General features: G+C 35.6%; 2 protein-coding genes across 3 annotated transcripts; one reads left to right on the plus strand and one right to left on the minus strand.

The window, feature by feature from the left end:
* The first annotated feature begins 13 nt into the window (after nt 1-13).
* LOC126831100 (sodium/hydrogen exchanger 9B2) lies at nt 14-9,095 on the plus strand. Of its 2 annotated transcripts, none has more exons than XM_050561725.2 (11): nt 14-187; nt 2,625-3,016; nt 3,166-3,253; nt 3,438-3,620; nt 4,117-4,292; nt 4,834-4,940; nt 5,175-5,339; nt 5,518-5,626; nt 6,066-6,202; nt 6,670-6,747; nt 6,960-9,095. In XM_050561725.2, the coding sequence occupies exons 2-11, from the start codon at nt 2,701-2,703 to the stop codon at nt 7,200-7,202; spliced, it is 1,602 nt and encodes a 533-aa protein (XP_050417682.1). In that variant the 5' UTR covers nt 14-187; nt 2,625-2,700; the 3' UTR covers nt 7,203-9,095. The 2 variants fall into 2 exon arrangements, with proteins under 2 accessions (XP_050417682.1, XP_050417683.1); XM_050561726.2 differs by having other exon boundaries at nt 2,628-3,016.
* Nucleotides 9,096-12,170: 3,075 nt separating this feature from the next.
* Nucleotides 12,171-20,331, minus strand: LOC126831098 (GH3 domain-containing protein). Its single transcript, XM_050561720.2, has 6 exons — nt 20,117-20,331; nt 18,072-19,285; nt 16,816-16,943; nt 16,170-16,318; nt 13,994-14,082; nt 12,171-13,689 (listed from the first exon to the last, which is right to left on the minus strand). Exons 1-6 carry the CDS (start codon nt 20,136-20,138, stop codon nt 13,471-13,473), a joined length of 1,821 nt encoding a protein of 606 aa, XP_050417677.1. The 5' UTR covers nt 20,139-20,331; the 3' UTR covers nt 12,171-13,470.
* Between the last annotated feature and the right edge of the window lie 1,106 nt (nt 20,332-21,437).

Here is a 21,437-nt window from a genome sequence, read left to right on the forward strand (position 1 = left end):
AGCTGTCATTGTCTATGACAGACGAGGATTATCTTTCATCCCGGCGCATGTAGAAATACTCCGGTGGAAGAGTTACATTAGCGTTGATTTGTAACGGTGTGACGGTGGTGGTTAGATGGTCGCTGATTGATCAAACTGAACGTTCTTCGAATTGCTTGTTACTTCAAGCTCACAGCATACATTATAGGTAAGAGTAAATTTCGTTCAATTTATAAAATTCTTGTTTGGTTGTATTTTTTTATTTTCTTTTATATTTCTGTTTAAATTTCATAATTTTTTTTTTTTAATTTCATAATTTCGTAAATTATAATTTGTACCGTGCGAGGGAGGCGACCAATGTTATTTAGTTTTATTTATGAACTAAGACATTAACTAACTTGTGTATAGTCCTGATTTGTTGTTATTGCTTGTCAATATGTAATTGCCCTACACATTTGATACTGTACTTGCTTGAAAACGTTGAGAAAATACTCTTCGAAACGTCACCTAAATCAATTAGTTCTTTTATAAGTATGTGTTATAGTTTATAAAATTCTTGTTTGGTTTTATTTTTTATTTTATTTTATATTTCTTTTTAAATTTCATAATTTTTTATTTTATTTTATTCATAATTTCGTAAATTATAATTTGTACCGTGCGAGGGGGCGACCAATGTTATTTAGTTTTATTTATGAACTTAGACATTAACTAACTTGTGTATAGTCCTGATTTGTTGTTATTGCTTGTCAATATATAATTGCCCTACACATTTGATACTGTACTTGCTTGAAAACGTTGAGAAAATACTCTACGAAACGTCACCTAAATAAATTAGTAATTGTTCTTTTATAAGTATGTGTTATAGTTTATAGATTTGTTTTCTTCAATCGATTTTGTGTGTCGTTTCAGTAATAGAAAATTTGACAGTTACAATAGCATATAATATTTTTTAGTTGCCTTTGCAAATGTTGTGGATTCAACGGAAAACAAAAATACAAAGAATAATTTTGGAAACGAAATTGGATAATTTTTCTTTATCCCAAATGACATAATGAATTATTGTTTTATAGAAAAACATTATCTATTCTTTTAAATGGAGGGGGAGAGAAGAGAGAGGAATTGGGGTTTAAATTACACTCGGCACAAACTATGTCATTTCGGGACTAACATATGGTTCAATTATATTTCAATAATTCGTTTGTGCGTAGTGGGAAGAAACCGGAGGACCCGGAGAAAAACCCCAAGGTTGGACAGGCGACCCTACTCCTTGTCATGTACAAGCGGGGAATCGAAACCACGACACTTGATTCAATGACAGACCTTATGACCAAAGGCTCACACGTTAACCATTCGGCCACCCAACCCCACTACGGGGTGGATATAATATATATATAGATATGACTGGTAACATAAAAGTACACTTGATAAATAAGTATAAGTGTTTTAATCGCATTAAATACATAGTTGGCGACTGTTAAGACAATTTATGACTACAAACAATTGTAAACATATTCAAACAGAAGCCATAAAATGTATCACATGAATTATTACCCTTAATTTAATAAACGTTAAAAATGGTTGGGGTTTTGGTTTTAATGTGAATGCATAAAAATCACGATCAAAGAGCGTGATCCCTGCCCGCTAACTGTCTTGGATTTATGTCGACATGACATCTAATGATATAAGTGAAAAAAATTTTCTGGCACGCTGTCGCTTTAGGTCAGTGGTGGTATACGCTACGCATGCCTCGAGGATAACTACTTAACAACTATAACCTGTCACAAAGTCTTGATTTATGTTACATATTTATGTCATCTTACAATTATTTTTATCCCTAAAAATTCCCAAGATGAATGAATACATTAGTGATGAAAACAAAACAATAGCAAGGGGTATCAGGTGGTCAAAATAACTATTAACTTTAAAGCGTTTCTGTTTTAGAGGTTCAACGTCTATTTTAAGATGATAAGTATGGTATTATTTCACGGATCTTGCGGAGTTTTAGCAATTTGGGGTTGTGGGACTGATAAATCGTTAGTTACATTACGGGAGATAAACATATTTCTTAATCTCAGACCAAGATTTTGTTTATGAAACGATATCTAAATTCTCCAAAATAAAAGTAATGAAAGACTCGATTTTCTTAGGGGCAGGCTAAATATAAATGCAACTTGCCGTCTGTTACGCTTTTGTTATAGTTATAACATTTCTTACTTTTTCTTTGAGAATTTCCAACCAAAACTCTCTAAGAAGTAACAAATTATTTCTTTAGCTTCAAGGATAGCCAAAGTAATCTTCAGGTCTTTTTCTTCCCGAATGGTAAGCAATGTCTAGATCGCTGATAAATCTTCGAAAACCTGTCATAAGAAGGTTAATCTCCCACCCCACCCCACACCCACTCTATGAACTGAAAATTATTTGTTTTTAGTGTTCAACAACAAAGATACTGAGGTCTAAACAATATATTATAAAACACCTTATATATTGGGTGACATACACTAATTTCTATGTTAAAAATACAACTTTTAATTTTGTCTGTATATTTTAACCAGTTTTAATACAATGCTACCGATAAAAAATTAAAGTTCACATCCTTGGTACATGTAAATACAATACACACACGCACGTCTTGTTTCCTTTTTCAGTAGATAGTTCAGTCGGATTAGAAAAATAATCCTAGAATAGGAAAAGGAATCGCTAGAAGTTTAAAATTTTCTATCGATGGCGGGTGCAGGGAATGAACAGAGAAGTGGACGTACACCACGGTGTATACCTTGCCTTGCGGAATATAATGAACCAGATGAAGACGCTGGGTGTTGTGAAAGATTGAAATATGCATTCATGTGCCCACCGCATGGAAAAGTGGCCATGTGGATCTCCAAGATCGTGGCAGCTGCTGCCATTTGGGGAACATTTTGGGCTATATTGGGTGATGAAGCTCTACCTGGTGGTAACTTTTTCAGCATTCTAGTACTGATTTACGCCTGTGTTATAGCTGCCGCTATTGTGGAGTTGACGCCATTCCCACCACTATTAGGTATGATTTTTTTTTTCCTTCAAACAAAAAAATATTTCAGATTTTGAAATGGCAGATATAAGCACATAAATGTTTTGATTTTATGACTCTTTGTTTGTAGCCTAGTTGCCTTATGCTAGTAATCAAATGTCATATTATTTTGTATCTAGGTATGCTGCTAGTGGGATTTTGCCTACGAAACGTTCCAAAAATAGATGTTGGGCGAGACATCGACAAAAGTTGGGCATCTACGTTAAGGTAATGTACACATATATATGTAATGCATGTATTCCATGAAAATTCGAACCGAATAAAATAAACCTTCTAAATAAGAAAGGAATTGAAATGGGGAATAGCTCGAAGACAATATTAAGTTTATATGGTAGTGAAGTACTTGAAATTTATGTCTAAATGCCATTTAAAACGTATTAATTTATTCCAGGACTATTGCTTTGGTTGTTATTTTAATAAGAGCTGGTTCTGGATTAGATCCAAACGCATTAAAGAAAGTAAAATGGATGGCTTTAAGGTTGGCTTTTTTCCCCTGTGTTGTTGAAGCTGCGGTTGATGCTGTAATTGCCCATTTCCTGCTAGATTTCCCTTGGATGTGGGCCTTTGTAATGGGGTAAGTAATTGTTTGGTAACTCAAAATTGTAAATTGCCCCGTAGCATTGTTGTTCCCATAAAAACTTTAACCCCTACGTCAACTCAGGTTACGAGTGTCGTGTACTACGGAAAGCATGTTTAATATGGACTAGAAGATGTTCGTCCACATAATAGAGAAAAAAAGTATGAAGGATGATGTCTTGTGATTAGTTCAAGTTTTCACTTTGATATTTTCGATATGTGTACACTTAATGTTTCCATTTTATGTACATGATTCAAATTCAAATAATAAACTGGTAAATTCTGTCAGTCTACTATGAATTCTCTCAACATACGAATATTTGAGGCCCTTTAATAAAGGTTTCCACAAAATAAACAACGGAATGTTTGAGATTTCAGTTGATTTTTGTTATGAACGTACTTAATAGCAAGTGCAGGAGGACCCCGCCACACACAAACAACACAAGCACATATCACATCAAGTTAGTGTTATAGCAAATTAATTATCTTAACAGATTTGTATTTTCTGCCGTATCACCAGCTGTCGTAGTACCGAGTATGATTGGAGTACAAGAGAAGGGACTGGGAGTTGATGAAGGTATCCCTACACTTCTCATTGCTGCATGTAGTGTTAACGACGTTATCGCTATCAGTGGATTTGGTATAGTTCTTGGAATGTCTTTCTCTAATGGTACGTTTACACTTTACTCTACTGCGTCACCTTCCAATGCTGGTTTCTCTGTATGGCTGCGGCCTGCGGGAACGGGGTGGGGTGGATATATCACACACCCACACACCCTTTTTACCATATATATTGTATACGTTGTCGTAGAAATAACAATTTGGCAATGCAATATCAAATGTACGCACGGATGCAAAAATACAATAAAATATGTTTTCTAGGTGAACTTCTCAAGTGAAAAGTTGAAATCAAAACATTTACGGGGGTTTTCATTCACGCCACGCTACGCTAGGCAATATCATCGTTGTTAGGTTCAATTTTTTAAATACTAAACTCCCTCATTTCAAAATGTTGTGACCGGATTGCGGCTCGTCTGCGGACCTATAGTAATGTTACGTTCAATAGAGTTGTGGAGTTAACTCTTGGATTTACGTGTAGAGTTTGATCATTGCAGAGAACGATTGACCATTAACGAAAGATACGAAACAGTCTAATCGATTTGAGGTTCATTGAAAGGTATTTCTAACTTTTCTATTGTTTTTGTTTTCAGCTAATCTGATTTACAACATATTTCACGGTCCTCTAGAACTGGTTATTGGTGTAGCTTTTGGTGTTTTCGCTGGCCTTTTATTTTGGTTTATTCCTAATAAAAACAGTGTAAGTAAAACAAGTTTCCTTTGTTATATAAACTACTTGTGATTTTTAAGAGACCTAAATTTATTATTAATACGCCACGGGCGGATAATACAATTCTGTGTTAGATTTATTAATTGTGCGGTATCAAAACGTTTTAAAAATATACATCAATCATGAAGACAACAAATGTGTTAAAATTCAAGTTGTTCGTCAAAATATTCTTCAAATATAAAATGTACTCTCATTTGTTTACAGAAAAATTTGCTGATGTATCGTTTCATTATGGTGACTGCTTTTGGACTATTGGCTACATTTGGGTTCCGAGTTGGCGGGTTTCCTGGCGCAGGTGCCTTAGGAACATTGATCATGGCTTTTGTAGCTGGAATTGGTTGGAGGCGTCGTGGATGGACTAGTACAGATGTACGTTTTTTTACCTCCCTTACAAGAACTACGATGTATAATTATTATAATTACACGGTTCACTACCACCTTTTGAACGCTGGTAAAGATTACTCACGTTACGCCTATCAAAATTGTCATTTATACATCTAACCCTGTTAGCTGTTGGATTTTCTTACAATTGTCTTTTCATTTTCAGTATCCTATTAAAGCAGTATTAGCTAAATGTTGGAAGGTATTCCAGCCTTTGTTGTTTGGTTTGATTGGTAATGCTGTATCTATAGAAAATCTACAAAGCGGGGATATTGGTAGGTTTCTGTCTGTTTATAGATTAGTGACCATTCGTCTGAAAATTGAAACAATTTCGTAATATAATTATACCGAAAATACTTCACAAACACCGTGTGCTTGTTATGCGTTGATAAAAGTTCACGTTGCAAACTAGTCTTTTTGAGTGACAGCTGACATCACGTGCACAGAATCTATTTAAGATGTGACGTTCCACTACAAGGGTGGTTACTGTCCTGTCATCATATTGTAGCCCAATCATCGAGATCCGGCCTATAATAAGGAATCACGACATTTATTAATTGAGGTTATTTCTTTTTTAAATTTTCACATTTCATTAATATCGTTTTTCGGGCGCTACTGAGGTCACAAGGTACCAACCGTCGCTAAACTGACCAGCTAATCAAATTAATAAATCCACCCCCGTTAAAGATATGTTGCTATTCTATTTAATTTTAGGTATTGGTGTAGGTATGTTGTTTATAGGACTAGCAGCTCGTCTCGCTGTTACTTTCTTGTCGTCATTTGGTATGGATTTTAACCTGAAAGAAAAATTATTTATAACTATATCTTGGTTACCAAAAGCAACTGTACAGGTAAGCTGAGACAATAGTACTTACATAATCATTTCATGTCATTTCAGTAATTCACTTTCTTAAATTACTTCCATATTACCGGCTTAAAAATGCTTAAAATTCTCATTATCTCGGAAGACATCATTAAAATTATTATTTTTTTATCTTTTAAAGGCACAACAAGTCAAATCAATCACATATGTATATCTCAAAAGTAACAAAAAATAAATCTGTACTATTTTAATGTGAGGACTGTTGTTATTATGTAATTAAGCACAGGATAGTAGCATTACTATATTTGTCTCACAGAAATAAAGATGGCAGTGTGAAATCGATAAAAAAACCAATGCAAACTTTAAATGGTTTCAACTAATTAATTGATTTGAATAATTTTTGAGCAAAATGGATATTGATAAAAAGTAATCTTGAATTCTAAATTTAACCTTTATTCTTGCATGTTTCCAATATTTGTTAAATTATATTCTCAGGCTGCCATAGGACCCGTCGCATTAGATACAGCAAGACAGGAGAACGCTAGCGAGGATGTTATTGCTATAGCAACTAGTGTAAGTATACAATTTTGTCCCGCGTTATTTTGTCACTTCACTCATCGGAATAGTACGATTTTTTTTAAGTATGTGTTTAATATTTTGTCTCTAATTACTTTGTTGGAAATGAATGAATAAAAAAAAGACAGAGCTACAATTGTGCAAAATGATCGTTCACGTTTATACTTGAAATATTAACGAGGGTGTTCATTTGTTTTTTTTTATTACAGATATTGACTTTTGCCGTTTTGTCCATTTTAATAACGGCTCCATTGGGTGCTGCAGGTATTGGTTTAACAGCTCCGATTTTGTTGAAAAAGAGCACACGTGTGGACGTAGATGATGACATAGAAGCACTAGAATCAAAAGAATCCAAAAAAGATGACCATCAGTTAAATGGTGTGAATAATCCGGCGTTCCAAAATTCACAAAGTGACGTATCCGTCTCCGAAGTTATAACAACAAAATTTTAGAAATTGCTTTTACAGCGTTGTTGATATTCCATAGTTATTTGTGCCATCATACCTCTGTTTAGTTTTAAAAATATATGTAAATTTTATGTAAATTTGTGACAATATCAAGTCATAACTCCCCATCAAGTAATATCCGCCATAAAATACTTGAGATAAATAAAAGAGATTTGGACCATTAAATCGTGTAACGAAATTGATCGGTCTAAAAATAGATAATTGTCTGATGCCATTTCCATTGAAAAACACTAAAGATTAACAGGAAACGAGCAACGTTAAAGAGCGATCGTCGTGTAAGACCATAAATAACTAATGTAATAAAAGTGGCAGGCTATAACCTCTATCCCTGTCTTACTTTTTTAAAAAAAAATCATAAGAATTTATTGTATTATTATGAGATGATATAACATTTATTATTCATTAATCAATATGCATACACTTTCATCCTACCGGTATCCGTTGTTTAAATAAAGAGCATGCGTTTCAGTCTCACGTACCCTAACATTGGGGGGGGGGGGGATTTTAGTAGCTTTAATTTGTAAAATAAGATATGTATGCATTAGACGAAGTGGATTTTGATTTCATTTGTGTCTAAAGTATGTTTCGGGATTTATATTAACAATAAACTACAAATAAAAGTAATAATTTGCTTTCACAACAAATATTATCCAAATTAAGTTGTGAATAAACATATTAAAGAAACATTGTGGGAGATTAGATAAAGAGCTGGAAGTTCTCACTATAATAGTTAAAAACTAGATAAGGTAAAGGGAATTTGCTGAAAATTTCAGTAAAATTGATCCACTCTGAACGGAGAATTTAGAGATTGAATTTTGGCCTAGCATCGATCATCATTACTAAAGTCGGTACGATAAAAAACATAGTCTCGATCATCTAATTTTTTATTTAATAATCAATGAGCGTTGTGCAGCAGATAGGATTCTAATCCAGTAAATACCGCAGGCTAGCGATGACATCGCGAGTTGGTTATGGTCTCGATTGGTAGCGAAAAATATGTCATGATACAAAATGATATTTGGCGTTATTTTTTTGTTTTTTTGTTTTGTTTTTTTGGGGGGCGGGGGGGGGGGGGGTTGTCACAGGAGTTCAACAATTGAAATATTACATCCAAATCTGTATAATAATTACAAAACACTATAACAGGCTGTTTAAAGTCGAGAAACAAACTACAGTGTGTAAATCTATTCAATATATTCTAAAATGTAGGGTATTGACATAATGTTAGGTACGTGAGATTTAACTTAACCTATACAGTGTAGGATAAGTGAGGTTACATTATACATACTATAAAAATACTTACATCTAACGTAAAGGAGCTAAACTTATATGACTTTGGTCAAAATAAACTACTGAATTGGGTTGATCTCGGGCAGATTGCCATCCCACAAAACTAATCAAAATAGACAATTTATTTTTCTAACCAATATATATGAAATTACGGATTTCTAACGCATTTATATAAAAGTTACAGATTTTTTTTTCTTGTATTTTTATATTTTATAATGAGGGTTATTACTGAATTTGGTATTCAGTAACACAAACTATTGCGGTTCCGATGATAAGCTATCTACTGTTTTATTAAAAGAAAATATTTTGGTAAATTTGTCAGTAATATTAGTACTGTGAGTGTCTTTAGTAACCTCAAAGGTCTTTTTCCCAAAATGTTTGATACAAATGTCAAAGAGTTTATGTCCTTTGCCTTTTGTATGTGAGGATGGTTGGGCGTGATTTTATTTTATTATTTTATTTTTTATACCATGTTTTACTAACTTGACAATGACAATCGTTCTAACTGTTAACAAATTGTTTTATGTAAATAAGTTCACATTATGTATATAAGTAAAATTGTAAATAAAGAAAGTATTTACTAATGAATTCGATGTTCTAAGTACACACAGTTTCTAAAAGGTCGCGTGTTCACATTAAGATTGTTTGTACTGGGATCGGACATATTATTTCGAGAATAAGAAACAGGTCAGAGGTTGGAAATCGTCTGAAAAAATTGTTAACCGTAGCCTGCAACGCATTATAATACTCCCGAAATGAGTCTGTGCAGCAATATTGGGTACCACAATGCAATCTGTTTCAGACATGAGGGGCTTACAAGGGAAGCGTGTCTATATAGTTCTTTTTGCTGGTAGGGCAAACCGACGGTCACCCACATGGGCGCCACACCAGTTGTTTTTCGGGGGGGGGGGGGTCTAAATTTACTTGGACCCCCCCCCCCCCCCCCAAGAAAAAAATTTACATAGTAGGCCCTAACTCCTATTTATTTACAACAATATGTTGGTGTGATGTTTTAGTTTAACCCCGTAAAATATGCCAAAACAGTGTGACCCCCCCCCCCCCCCCCCCCACACACACACACACACACCCACCCTGTCGCGCTACATCCCCAATATATATTTCACGGCTACGCCCCTGGTCACCCATATTGGAGTGAACGTAAAAGAAGTCTTGCCAGTTGGAATTCCATTGCATAAAATATGTTAGTCTCAAATATTCTCTTTGAGACATTTCCGTGTGTCTATACATATATATACTACATTAATTAACATTACAGAAACACCTTTATTGTATGCACAATATTCACCAATTTTCACGCAGGCCAATCTCAAAAGCACGCCTATATAATAATGTATATCACCGAAATTGTATTTGATACGTATACTTACAGATTAATTGTACAGACCGATGTTTTATCATTTAATGTCCACTCGGCGCAAACTAGGTCATTTCGGGACTAACATATGGTTCAATTTTACTTCAATAATCCGCTTACGCAAAGGGTCTTTAGCAGTGGGAGGAAACCGGGGGAACCGGAGAAAACCCACGAGGTTGGACAGGCTACCCTAGCACTTGTCACGTACAACCGGGGAATCGAAACCGCGCCCTTGGCATATGCATGCGTCTTCCATAGGAGTTATCATGAAGCAAACTTATTTGTATAACCCTCATTTTATATCTCATGTCTGCATCATAAAATTATGATTTTCAACATTCCTATTATGTCAAATTCAATTTTTTGAGTTTGAGAGAACTAAGCTTTGGTGCATTTCACGCTACGCTAGCGCGAAATCATTATTCTTATGTCATCTTAATGATCTAGGGCAAGTTGCTCAAAACAGTTATTTTAACAATCCGTTAAACTCTTAACGGGTCGTTATCTTGCGAACGTGACGTTTGTTAACGGTCCGTTAAATTTCTGTTGCTGGATAGTCAATTTCATAATCCGTTAACTAAGCGACTTATTAAGACTGTTTGGCCATTAGCTGATTTTAAAATTTATAAATTCAATGCACATGTATAACAACTTCATATAAGTTAGTATTAACAAGAAACGGAAGAAAGGGGGGCAACTGTGAAGTCTGTACACAAAACTTGAAAACACTATAAAAAAATCTATAGAATACTAGACATTTTAGCATAAATCTGTAGGAAAAATTATAGGATTTGCACTACAGAAACTGTAGAAAGAATATTTGGGCCTGTTATTTGAACGTGCCCAATGTAACTATAAAGTAAGCACAGTAGGCCTACAACAAATAGACAACACCCGGGGGTTACGACGTTAACTCCCACTCGACATAAAGCAGGTCTTTTTGGGATGGTTCAATTTTATTTCAATAGGCCCTAATTCGCTTGAGCGTAATGTTTGGGTCATCAGCATTTGGGAGAAATCGGAGGACCCACGACGTTTGACATTCGACCCTACTCCTTGTCACGTAAGACCAACAAACGTGAGGTCGAGACCCAGCCACATGACTTAGTGACGGACCTTGTGATCTACATTGCACGCGTTTAGACCACTTGACCACCCAAACTTTTTATAAGAATCGGCCACTTAACCATTAGGGTGGTATATACACCCCCCTGCAGACGTGCCCGAAAATTGTATTGGTGGTTGGCTAGTCTCTTTGTTTCTCGTGAGAATTATTCATGCAATATTCGTTCGGGGCTACATCAACGCCAGGTTGACTAAACGTCTCCGCACAGTCCCGAAAGAGATGTCTGTACCTGTTGAAGATACCATCGGTGAGTCGGTGACAGAACAACAACGAATTCGTTACATCCAGGGTCGGATTAAATTAAAGAGGTGAGTGAGGGGGGGGGGGGGGGTGAGTAAGGTGACTGGGCTGCAGCCAGGACCAGAACTTATTCTAAAAAACTTTACACTGTTGATACAGGAGCCCCGGTGACAATTTCAGCCAGGGGCCCCATCCAAGACCAATCCGGTCTTGTTCCCGCCCGATTGTCGTCTCTGGGCGTGGTTTTCCGTAGACGCCCAGACCGTTTCTTAACTGAATATTTCTTAAAATCGTAAGCGCAGTATGCGGGACAGTTTTGATAATGCTATGTCATGTGTAAACTACTAAGTATGGCTTACTGTTGTCACTGAATAGCCCTACTTCTGTAAACCTACCGAGACCTCTTACTAACCGTCTTAGTGTAGAGACCGGTGGTCAACTGTACTAAAGTGTCACTAATTATGTAACTAGTGGCTGGCACAATCATTAATTTTTTTCGATGCAATCACTGTAGCCTTATATACGGTGGCTGATTTAGGACACGCAAAAAAAAATTTAATATCTCGGGCGCTCGAGATTGTTAAGTCGAGCGCTCGAGATAATTAACTCGGCACGATCGCGCCAGGGTAAATTAGGCAATGAACAGTTCCTACACATATGAAATATATAACCTTGGATCAGACCCGAGCTTCTAGATAAGAGGAAATGTCAGTCTCTCTTAGCAAAACTCTGTAACCTCGATATATATAATTATTGATACGTATAATAACATGCGATATACTACCCACTTGGAAGGGGGTAAATATAACTGGAAATATTTAGTGGTGGGGATGAGCATGGGATGGAGAGTGTGTGTGTGTGTGTGGGGGGGGGGGGGCGCTCTCTTACTGGGCTGTAAAAACGAACAAATGAATATCTTTATTCTGCAAGTTTATCATTAAATAATGCACAAAATTATACAGCTTAAAACATCGGTTGAGACGTGATCGATTGTATTATCTCGAGCGCTCGACTTAATATCTCGAGCGCTCGAGATATTTTTTTTTTTTGCGGGTCCTAAATCAGCCACCGTGCATATATGACAAATGGAAAGAAAACATTAATTTTACAAGGTAGTACTTTTGGTCATGATTTCACGCTGAAAAACTCTCTCGCGTTTAAGACTAAAGGGAAATAACTCTAGTCACAAACGGTGCAGACCACCAATAACTTGACCAAGTTCTCAGTATGTTCCGTATAAATTAAGAATTTGTTATTATATAAACTGTTCTTTTTTGCTATATACAATTATCATAAATATATCATTATGCTTTATTTATAATGATGATTTCAGTTTTATCTTAGTTGAGAATACAACCACAATCAAAATATGAGATATGACTTATACCTGTACTTGTTTTATGAAATGAGAAGAAAAAAAACAATTTTACACAGTTTACATAGCTATCAACCTTTTTCAGACTATACTTCTCCTTCACTGTATGATATTCAGTACAACTCAACCCCTACTCTTTAAAAATTTCCACTCTTAAACTAAACTGTAATTTAGATAAAATCACATCTCACTATTATACATCTATTACTCAACAGTCAACACTAACTTAAGCCAAAACTTCAAACAAATGTAGTATACCACATCTTTTTCTAAAAAGGCATAACTTTGACAATAATTTGAATATTTGACTGAAATTTTACATGCTCATAACAACTTAACAAATGGGCTTTGTTCATATTACCATACGAAATTGGTGTATCATAATGCAGATTTGCTTCAGCTTAAAGTAAGATCGGTTAGCAACTTAAATGCAACAATTCGTCCATTAATGTTAAAGGGCATGCATCTTCTTGCAAGACATCACTTTTGCAGCACCTTCAAGCCTGAACATAAGGCACCTGTCACAGACTCATGTCAAGTACAAATTATCACACAACATATAACATAAGACACCTGTCACAGACTGTGTCAGACACAAATTATCACCAAATGTACAGATAATATATATGTACTGTAATAATCTGTATCCAACAAAATCTATGACGAGCGCATTATGTCCAGATTTGCATTATGAAATGCGAGCATTGATCTGAACCTAGTTGGTTTGGGTAATGTCAATGTAATTAGGCCATAGATAGTCAGCACCAATTATTTATTTTTCACACGTGACCTTTTATTTGTCCTACACAGATCTTCTTGAATTTTAAACTTAAAATGCACAACATGTCTAATAACACTGTTCAGCTATAAACTCTACTGCCATTTTTGTTTTTAATACTCGAGGTACTTTATACTGATTAAAGGAAGATGAGGTATTTTTTAGGAAGAAATCTCGTAATCTATGGAAGCTGCCATCTTGAACCAGGTGTATCTGAATTGGTCCTATACTTTTTTTCTGCCTAAATGATGAATATACATAAGACTCTGAACCCAGATTTTCATCCAACTGAAATAAAGAACATAACTATATTGTTTGGCAATATGATTAGTTTCAGGTAATCATTTCAGGTAATATGACTTCTGGGGCTGAATTCAAACACAATGTTACTAATACTTACTAACTTCAACAGGTAATCATTTCAGGTAATATGACTTCTGGGGCTGAATTCAAACATAATGTTACTAATACTTACTAACTTCAACATATGCCAGTCACTTTAATTAAGGTTCAGGTCTATCTATTTCAATTTATTCATTTGAAAAACAAGTCCTTTGAACGTATTTTAATGAAATTGTTAAACTAAATTTACCTTTGTTTGTAGTTGCTGAACATTGATAGAATTAAGACAATTCTTCAATTCTAAATACACATGATAAGATGGCAATGTAGACTGATCTCCTGTTGTAAATAGTATAAAATCATAGTTAACACAAACTTTCTACAGAATAAATTACTATTCATTTTCACATCTTGCCACAAGAAAACATGAGGAAAGCCAAGAATTATCTCCACATATTTTATTTAAGGTGAGTAAGTGTACAGTTTATATACTAGTCACTGAGACAAATGAGTAGTTGCTTTAGGTGATTTTGTATAAGAACTGATAATCAATTTTCATTTATTTCAAGGTACGTTCTAAACCTGTTTCAAATTATAACATGCAAAGAACCAGAACATTTTTTTGTCAATTTCATAAAATCGTTTAAAAAATATCTAATAAACACTAACAAGTGTAACTTCCCCATCCTATTCTTCAAATAAATTTTTAAAAATGTCCTTGCCAGAGATTTAAGTCTGGAAATGAGGCACCTGTCTTAGATATTTTGAGGCACAAATTCAGGCTTTGCCAGACACAATCCCTCTGGTGCCTGTTATTTTGGCTGGCAGTGATATGTCTTTTTTCTGTGTTTTTATTGATGGTATTATTACATATCAAGCACAAAGTTAAAATTATTCAGTATTAGTTTAGTTGTGCCTGACTAAAATTGGTAATTCCAGGACTGCAGTTACTAACTAGCCGCCATCTAAGCACATGTTTAAATAAATGTAAAAGTTCTTCTTGAAGCAATAACACAAATAGTTAAAATAAAATGAATGGCATGCAGTGTGCTATGAGGGAAAGCTTGCCCTGTCAAGTGTTCTTTTACCTGACATTGTTTTTGTTGTTGTCCTATCCGAATGACTAGACGTAGTTCCTTCCTAGGCCCTCTATCCTGCATCACTGACAAGGAGAATCCACTGGAAAATCCCAAGGAACTTTATTGACCAAACACCAGGATCGATACCTGGACTTCCTGGTTAGTTAGCCAGCGCCTTACTCACTAATAGTAAGTGCAGGGGGACTGCACCACACAAAATTTACACAAAAACAAATACACGGACAAGACATCATACTCAGGAAAACACAAACAGACAGACAATTCAAAAAAAGTGTGAATGGATCCGGGGGCTAGCCGTAAGTGTCCACTGCGCTGTACAGTCTGTAGTGACACAGACTTCACTCAAATTTGAAAACAATCAGGAATACAACCCAAAGAAACCATTGTGCAATGCCAGCATGAGTCATGATCTGCTATATGCTACACGAAATACGAATGTAAGCACATGTAGTAAAATTCAACTATATAAGTAACCATATCGGTGAAATGTATAAAAAAGTTGTCTAAACCTAAATGCTCTAAAATCAATCAAGAAACGTTTCAGTATTCAATATATATAGGGCACATGTTCCATCCGTCACAAAAACAAAAACAGAACTGAATACAACTGAACGGCAACGTTATTTTGGGAATGACGTCGTATCTTAGAAGGTGATAAACCAGCGGCTGCCAGGCAGGATACGCCCACATTTTCGAGAGATGGATAGAAAACAAGTTAAAACAAAAGTGATTTTTCCTACAATCAAGGGCCATAATTCAATTCGATATGCGCAAATAGGGTCCACAAGCTAAAAACGCGATTTTTCGTACAATCAGGGGCCATAATTCAGTAAGTTACAGTCTGATATGCGCGAATATCGAAAGGAACCAAGATCTTTGGGTTATAAACTTACATTTCAAGTTTCAACAAAATCGGATAAAAACTGTGACCTCTACAGTGTTCACAAGCCAAAAACGTGATTTTTCGTACAATCAGGGGCCATAATCCATGAAGTTACGGTCCGATACCGAGATCTTAGGGTGATAAACCTATATTTCAAGTTTCATTGAAATCTGATAAAAATTGTGACCTGTAGACTGTTCACAAACAATTGTGGACGGACGGACGGACGGACGGACGGACAGGGGTGACGACAATATACGTCCACATGAAAATGTGGGCGTATAAAAAATCACAATAATAAGGGTGATAATCCAGATAAAATATAGCGACCAATCGGAATTATTAGATATTCAGATATAAGTTGAACACTGTTTATAAGTGGGATTGGTAAAGGTGTTACACAGTTTCACACAACTAAAACAGAAGAGAATGAAAAAATCTACCTTTGGTTTGATCATCAACTAACACACTTTCTGCACAACAATAGTCAACTAACTGCACATCGGACCAATGATCAATGGTTTTACATAACGCACAATAAAACAATGATTCAGATGTTTTCTCTCCTCGTACACTCAGAAACTGTCCCTGTCTAAAAAAGAAAGACAAAATGTGAAATGTAGTGAAATAAAATGGGGTTTAACATCCTACTGTTCTGCACCAACTGGGCTAATGAAGACGGGCATATGCCATAATGTGTGCTATGAGGGAAATTTTGAACTACAGCCTACTCTTATATCGAATTCCGACTGCCAAGGGATCTCCTTTGTCCAATCCGAACGACTATCCATTGTCCATTGCCAGGCCCTCTGTCCTGCACCACTGACAAGGGGAAACCAAAGCAGAAAATCCTGATGAACTTTCTCAGTCAACGCAGGGATCGAACATGGGACCGCCAGGTTAGCGAGCCAACATCTTACCCTCTGAGTCAAAGACAAAATGTACTCTCTCCAATATGTTATGAGTAGTTTGTTCTGTTTGTGTTTTTGTGTGCAGTTATCCTGAACTGATCTAGCCAGTCATGTTTACATACAAAATCTGCAACTGTTACTGTTCGGTTATAAATAATATGATATATAATGCCAATACCTGTAAAGAAATTCAATGATAGGACATTGATTGTGAAAGCCTGTAACCTTGACAACATCACCAAATCTATATCTATATAAACATGTAGCATTAGTTATAACTAATTCATAACTTTCACCTTCTTTTACCTAAAAAATACAGAAAATAATATGCATTTATGTACAGTTTCATCACTCTAACTCAATTAGAATAATCATAATAAAAGACAAAAATATCATTTTCCAAAGTCTCAACCAATCAAACTGCTTTTCACTCTGCTTTTCACTCTGATGTAATGAATTAAACACCAAGTTTCATCATCCTTATTCAATTAGAATTAAAATTAATGTGTTCCAAAGCATCAATAAATGTATTAGGTTATAAATGTATTAGGTCCAAGAAGGAAATGTTCATCATCAAACTCAGCTAAGACAATCACCTAACAAACATCTACAGCAAGGTTGAATATTTTACCTTAATTAGAAGCATCGATAAATGTATTAGGTTCAAGAAGGAAATGCTCATTATCAAACCCAGCTAAGACAATCACCTAACAAACATCTACAGCAAGGTTGAATAGTCTACCTTAATTAGAAGTAGAGTTGTAGTGTACAAATGGTCTGATAGATCAACAAACTGTCAAACTTGTATCCTTTTTCCTAAGTTTTTAATATTGTTTGATGCTGTATATAGGTTAACAAACATGAAAATATTTGGAAATGAAATGAAATGAAATGGGGTTTAACGTCCTACTGTTCTGCTCCTAACCTGGGCTAATGAAGACGGGCATACGCCACACAGTGTGCTATGAGGGAAATTTTGCTCGGGCAACGGCGCTACGGCCTACTCTTATATCGAATTCCAACTGTCAAGGGATCTTTTACATGCACGCCAATGTGTACATGGGACCTCGGTTTTTTGCCCCATCCGAACGACTACACAGCTGTCCTTGTCAGGCCCTCGATCCTGCATCACTGACAAGGGGAAACCACGCCAGAAAATCTGGATGAACTTTCTGGGCAAATGCAGGGATCGAACACCAAACCTCCAGGCTAGCAAGCCAGCGCCTTACCCACTTAGCCACGTGATCCCCAAGATATTTGGAATTTATTGATCGAGTTGAATATGTATTAACTTAACTTGGTGGTTTGTTTTTATTTTTGAGTAGCATTTTATGATGCAATACCAGTAAATCAGAACACTGATCCTGCTTCAGAAAAATATATTTTAGATTTCCACATTTCATTTTACAGTGGAATTTTACAGTAACGTCTTACCTCATGCATAAGAAAAGTTTTAGGTTGATCTTGATCACAATCACATAACGGTATAAACTCAAAAAACTGTACTGTTGGTATGAGTAAATATCGACTTGGTAACTGTTTTGGCCAAATATTCACACCTAGTAACCCTTCAGTGGCAGCATAGATAGGAGAATAAATGGGTATATCTTTCAAATAAGTCTGTCTCAGTTTACTAGCATAGAGCTCAAATGAACCAGAATCTGCTCCAATAACTAAATTACATTGTGGCCATATTCGATGAGCTAATCCAATGTTACCTTCCTGCTTTGCTTTTCTTAATTCTTCAGCCCTCTCTTTATCAGGATGCAACAATTTATTGAGTTCATTACGGATGGAGTCCTCAACATCCAGACTTTCTTTAAGTTGTCCCTTTTCAATATCACTAATAAGATCATCCCACATATTATCTAATGCAGTGAATGAATTATAGACAATTGAAGTAAAATTAGCCTCAATCATACCTAAATGTTTCTCCTTTAAGCCAAATAAAAGATGGATATACAATAACTCAGGTTCACTCACTATTTTGTAAGCAGGTATGGGCGTGGAATACATGTACAGAACACTCTTAGAATTTGAAGGGGAAGATGAATTGGGTCCAATTTTTATACCAGCTTCAGACATGCGCCATTTGATTGGATCATAAAAAAATTTGAGGTGTTTCTGAATTTGGCAAGTTTTGGGAAAGAATTCTTTCATGAAATGAAAGAGAAGTGCAATACCATCCAGGAAGAAAATTGTTTGTTGTCTTCTAACCATAGGTATGACATTACTTTTTCCTGATGTACCAGACGTCACAGCAAATATTGTTGGCTGCTTGGCTGTTAATATGTTCACTTCCCCTTTCATCATTCTATCTATATAGTTCTCATAATGGCTGTATCTTGTTAATGGATGCCGACTCAAATAGTCGGTTATGGATTTAATCTTAGAAAATTCATACTTTAATCCATATTCAGTCCTTTCAGCCAATTTTAATTGCTTTAACAGAAATGATTCTTGAACCTTTCTTACATCTTTTGTATTTTTCTCTAGTTTGTTTCTGCGATATCTTCCTAACTGAATTAAAATCCACTTGAAAAAATACATCTTAAATGCTTCTGAACTTTTCTGAGCTGAATTAATTTTTTGGGACTTGAAATCCAAGTAGAGATAGATACCAACCAAGATGATCGGTATAAACAGAACTGAAAAAAAAGAACCAATACATGTAACGTAGAAATGATATTTCTGATAACTGTTTGAATGCTATTATTTTGGCTCTGGCATCTGATCTTTTGTCCTGCTGAATTAATAAGTTGTCTTAACTAAGGTGTTTAACTAAAAAATTACACATCTATTGACGCATTGTTACGCTGTAAGCTACTTTATTATGTGCCGAATGCATAGACATATTTATAATTGTAACAAAATGCTACTAGCTGTTTCCCGCTTTCAGCTAGTGGCGCCAAACTTTGGAGTGAACTACCCAGAGACATCAGAGAGTCAGAGTAGCCTACCCAATATCAGTTTAAATCTAAACTGAAGACTCATCTGTTTAGAGAATCATATATAAATAGAACCATGCATGTACCATTGTGTAAATATGACTGTACAGCGCTTAGGAATAGCTTACAATGTAGCACTTTAAAATGAATTTATATGGAAATAGAATAATGCTAAGGAAATAGAATAATAAAAAAGATTAATCAATCAAGTCAAGTACCATTACAGAGTTTTCAGCCGATATTCTTCTGTAAAAGAAGGGTACTCCAGCCAGGTACTGTCTGTAGAAATGTCATGGGAGTGGGGACTACAGGGCAGGCCTATATATTCAGGTCATTGTCCTTCACAATTATAACCCAACAAATGAAATTTGTATGTCAGTATGGTGGATAGATGAATTTATTTGGCACAAACATATATATACAACAATGACATATATTTATGGTAAAAAATAATAATTTGTGGTCCCCTTTTGAGGCCCCTGGGTGCAACTCTGTCACACACACATACCCCTCCTGCTCGAATTTACGTACCTATAACATACATGCATGCCATTGCTGTTGCCTTTTATTTTTTGTCATAAATTAAATAAACCGTAGAACTGTAATTCATAGCATCATCTTCGTCTTAAAGTTGTTCAAGTTCGCTGGGCATTATCTAGTTCAGAGCTGAACTAGGTATTATATTTATGTTTACAAACAAAATTTATAAGAAAAGAGAACTCTTGTCATCCCAAGTCGAGATCAAATGTCTTTTTTCTTTCTGTTTTAAAATAAGTATATTCATAATGGCCGTGGATCAAACTACGTGCAACATCGGGATGATTACATCCTGGGTAAGAGAGGAGAAAATCGTTATGATACATTATATACAAAAAGAAAGGCAATCATTGTGAAAAGTCGAATACGAAAATCTAAATGTTGGTATTAACGTAGCTAAGTCTCTAACTCAATATCATCCACAATCTTCAACATTGAAAACACAAATTATTTGTCAATTTAAATCAACATTGATGCTGTGGTCTTACCGGAAAAAGATGGGCTTCTGATATCCAATATTTAAAACGACACTAAATCAGTCGTCTGGACAAAGCCTGGAGCCCCCGCAGATACCTATCATACTATACATCCCATTAGCGCACCACCATGCCACGCCCAGTTGGTCTAATTTAGCCCCGCACTGAACTCACAATGTAACAGTACCGGCCTAATAAATGCTGTGAATTCCTGTTTAGAAAATCTGATAGGCCAAAAGGTCGCTGACCTATCTAAAGGCCTCACTGATGATGATGATGATGATGAAGACAAAATAAACATTTTACCATTGGTACACGAATCGTGTACCATAATGCGTTTCATCTCCAGTTCTAGCAAGAGACTCGAGGAACGAGGCTAGACATATTGCATCAAACCAAACGGCGTATGTAGACTGGAATAACCAGGTGCTAGAAATTTGCATTCGATTGAGACTGCTGGCTTATTTCGCTGATTTGAAATGTCTGACAATTACATAGCTCTGTCAGGGGTAACCCACCACTAGAAAGTAGAAATGTCTGTTAGAGTGTTTTTGTAACACCTGAAGATGTACGGTACACTGCTGTACGATTTTCATGTGGTACACTTTGAGCTAATCTAGCCTAGTTGGGGGGCATGGCATTTTGGGCGTGGAATACCACACCCACCACCAGAAACCCGGCAGACTTACATTCTGATGATACCAGATATATATGCATTGATACCATATAGGAGAAAATTTGTACACTTTTCAGCTAGGTTAACCCCCTAGGCTCTCACTCTATACTCTTTTCTCCGGGTTATTGCACGCAAGTAATTATGAATTATGCCATTAGATACG

This window comes from Patella vulgata, chromosome 8, assembly GCF_932274485.2.
Source record: "Patella vulgata chromosome 8, xgPatVulg1.2, whole genome shotgun sequence".
In the NCBI taxonomy this organism is placed as follows: Eukaryota; Metazoa; Mollusca; class Gastropoda; family Patellidae; genus Patella; species Patella vulgata.

Bases quoted from the DNA above. Each gene is read 5' to 3' on its own strand.
- LOC126831100 (XM_050561725.2), top strand. From the start codon at position 2,701: ATGGCGGGTGCAGGGAATGAACAGAGAAGTGGACGTACACCACGGTGT. The intron at 5,340-5,517 runs GTACGTTTTTTT...TTTCATTTTCAG, and splicing joins GTGGATGGACTAGTACAGAT to TATCCTATTAAAGCAGTATT. The intron at 5,627-6,065 runs GTAGGTTTCTGT...ATTTAATTTTAG, and splicing joins TCTACAAAGCGGGGATATTG to GTATTGGTGTAGGTATGTTG.
- LOC126831098 (XM_050561720.2), bottom strand. From the start codon at position 20,138: ATGGCATGCATGTATGTTATAG. The intron at 19,286-20,116 runs GTACGTAAATTC...CTTTTTTTTCAG, and splicing joins GGCATGCATGTATGTTATAG to TTCTGTTTATACCGATCATC. The intron at 14,083-16,169 runs GTAGATTTTTTC...TATTTACAACAG, and splicing joins AGTTGATGATCAAACCAAAG to GAGATCAGTCTACATTGCCA.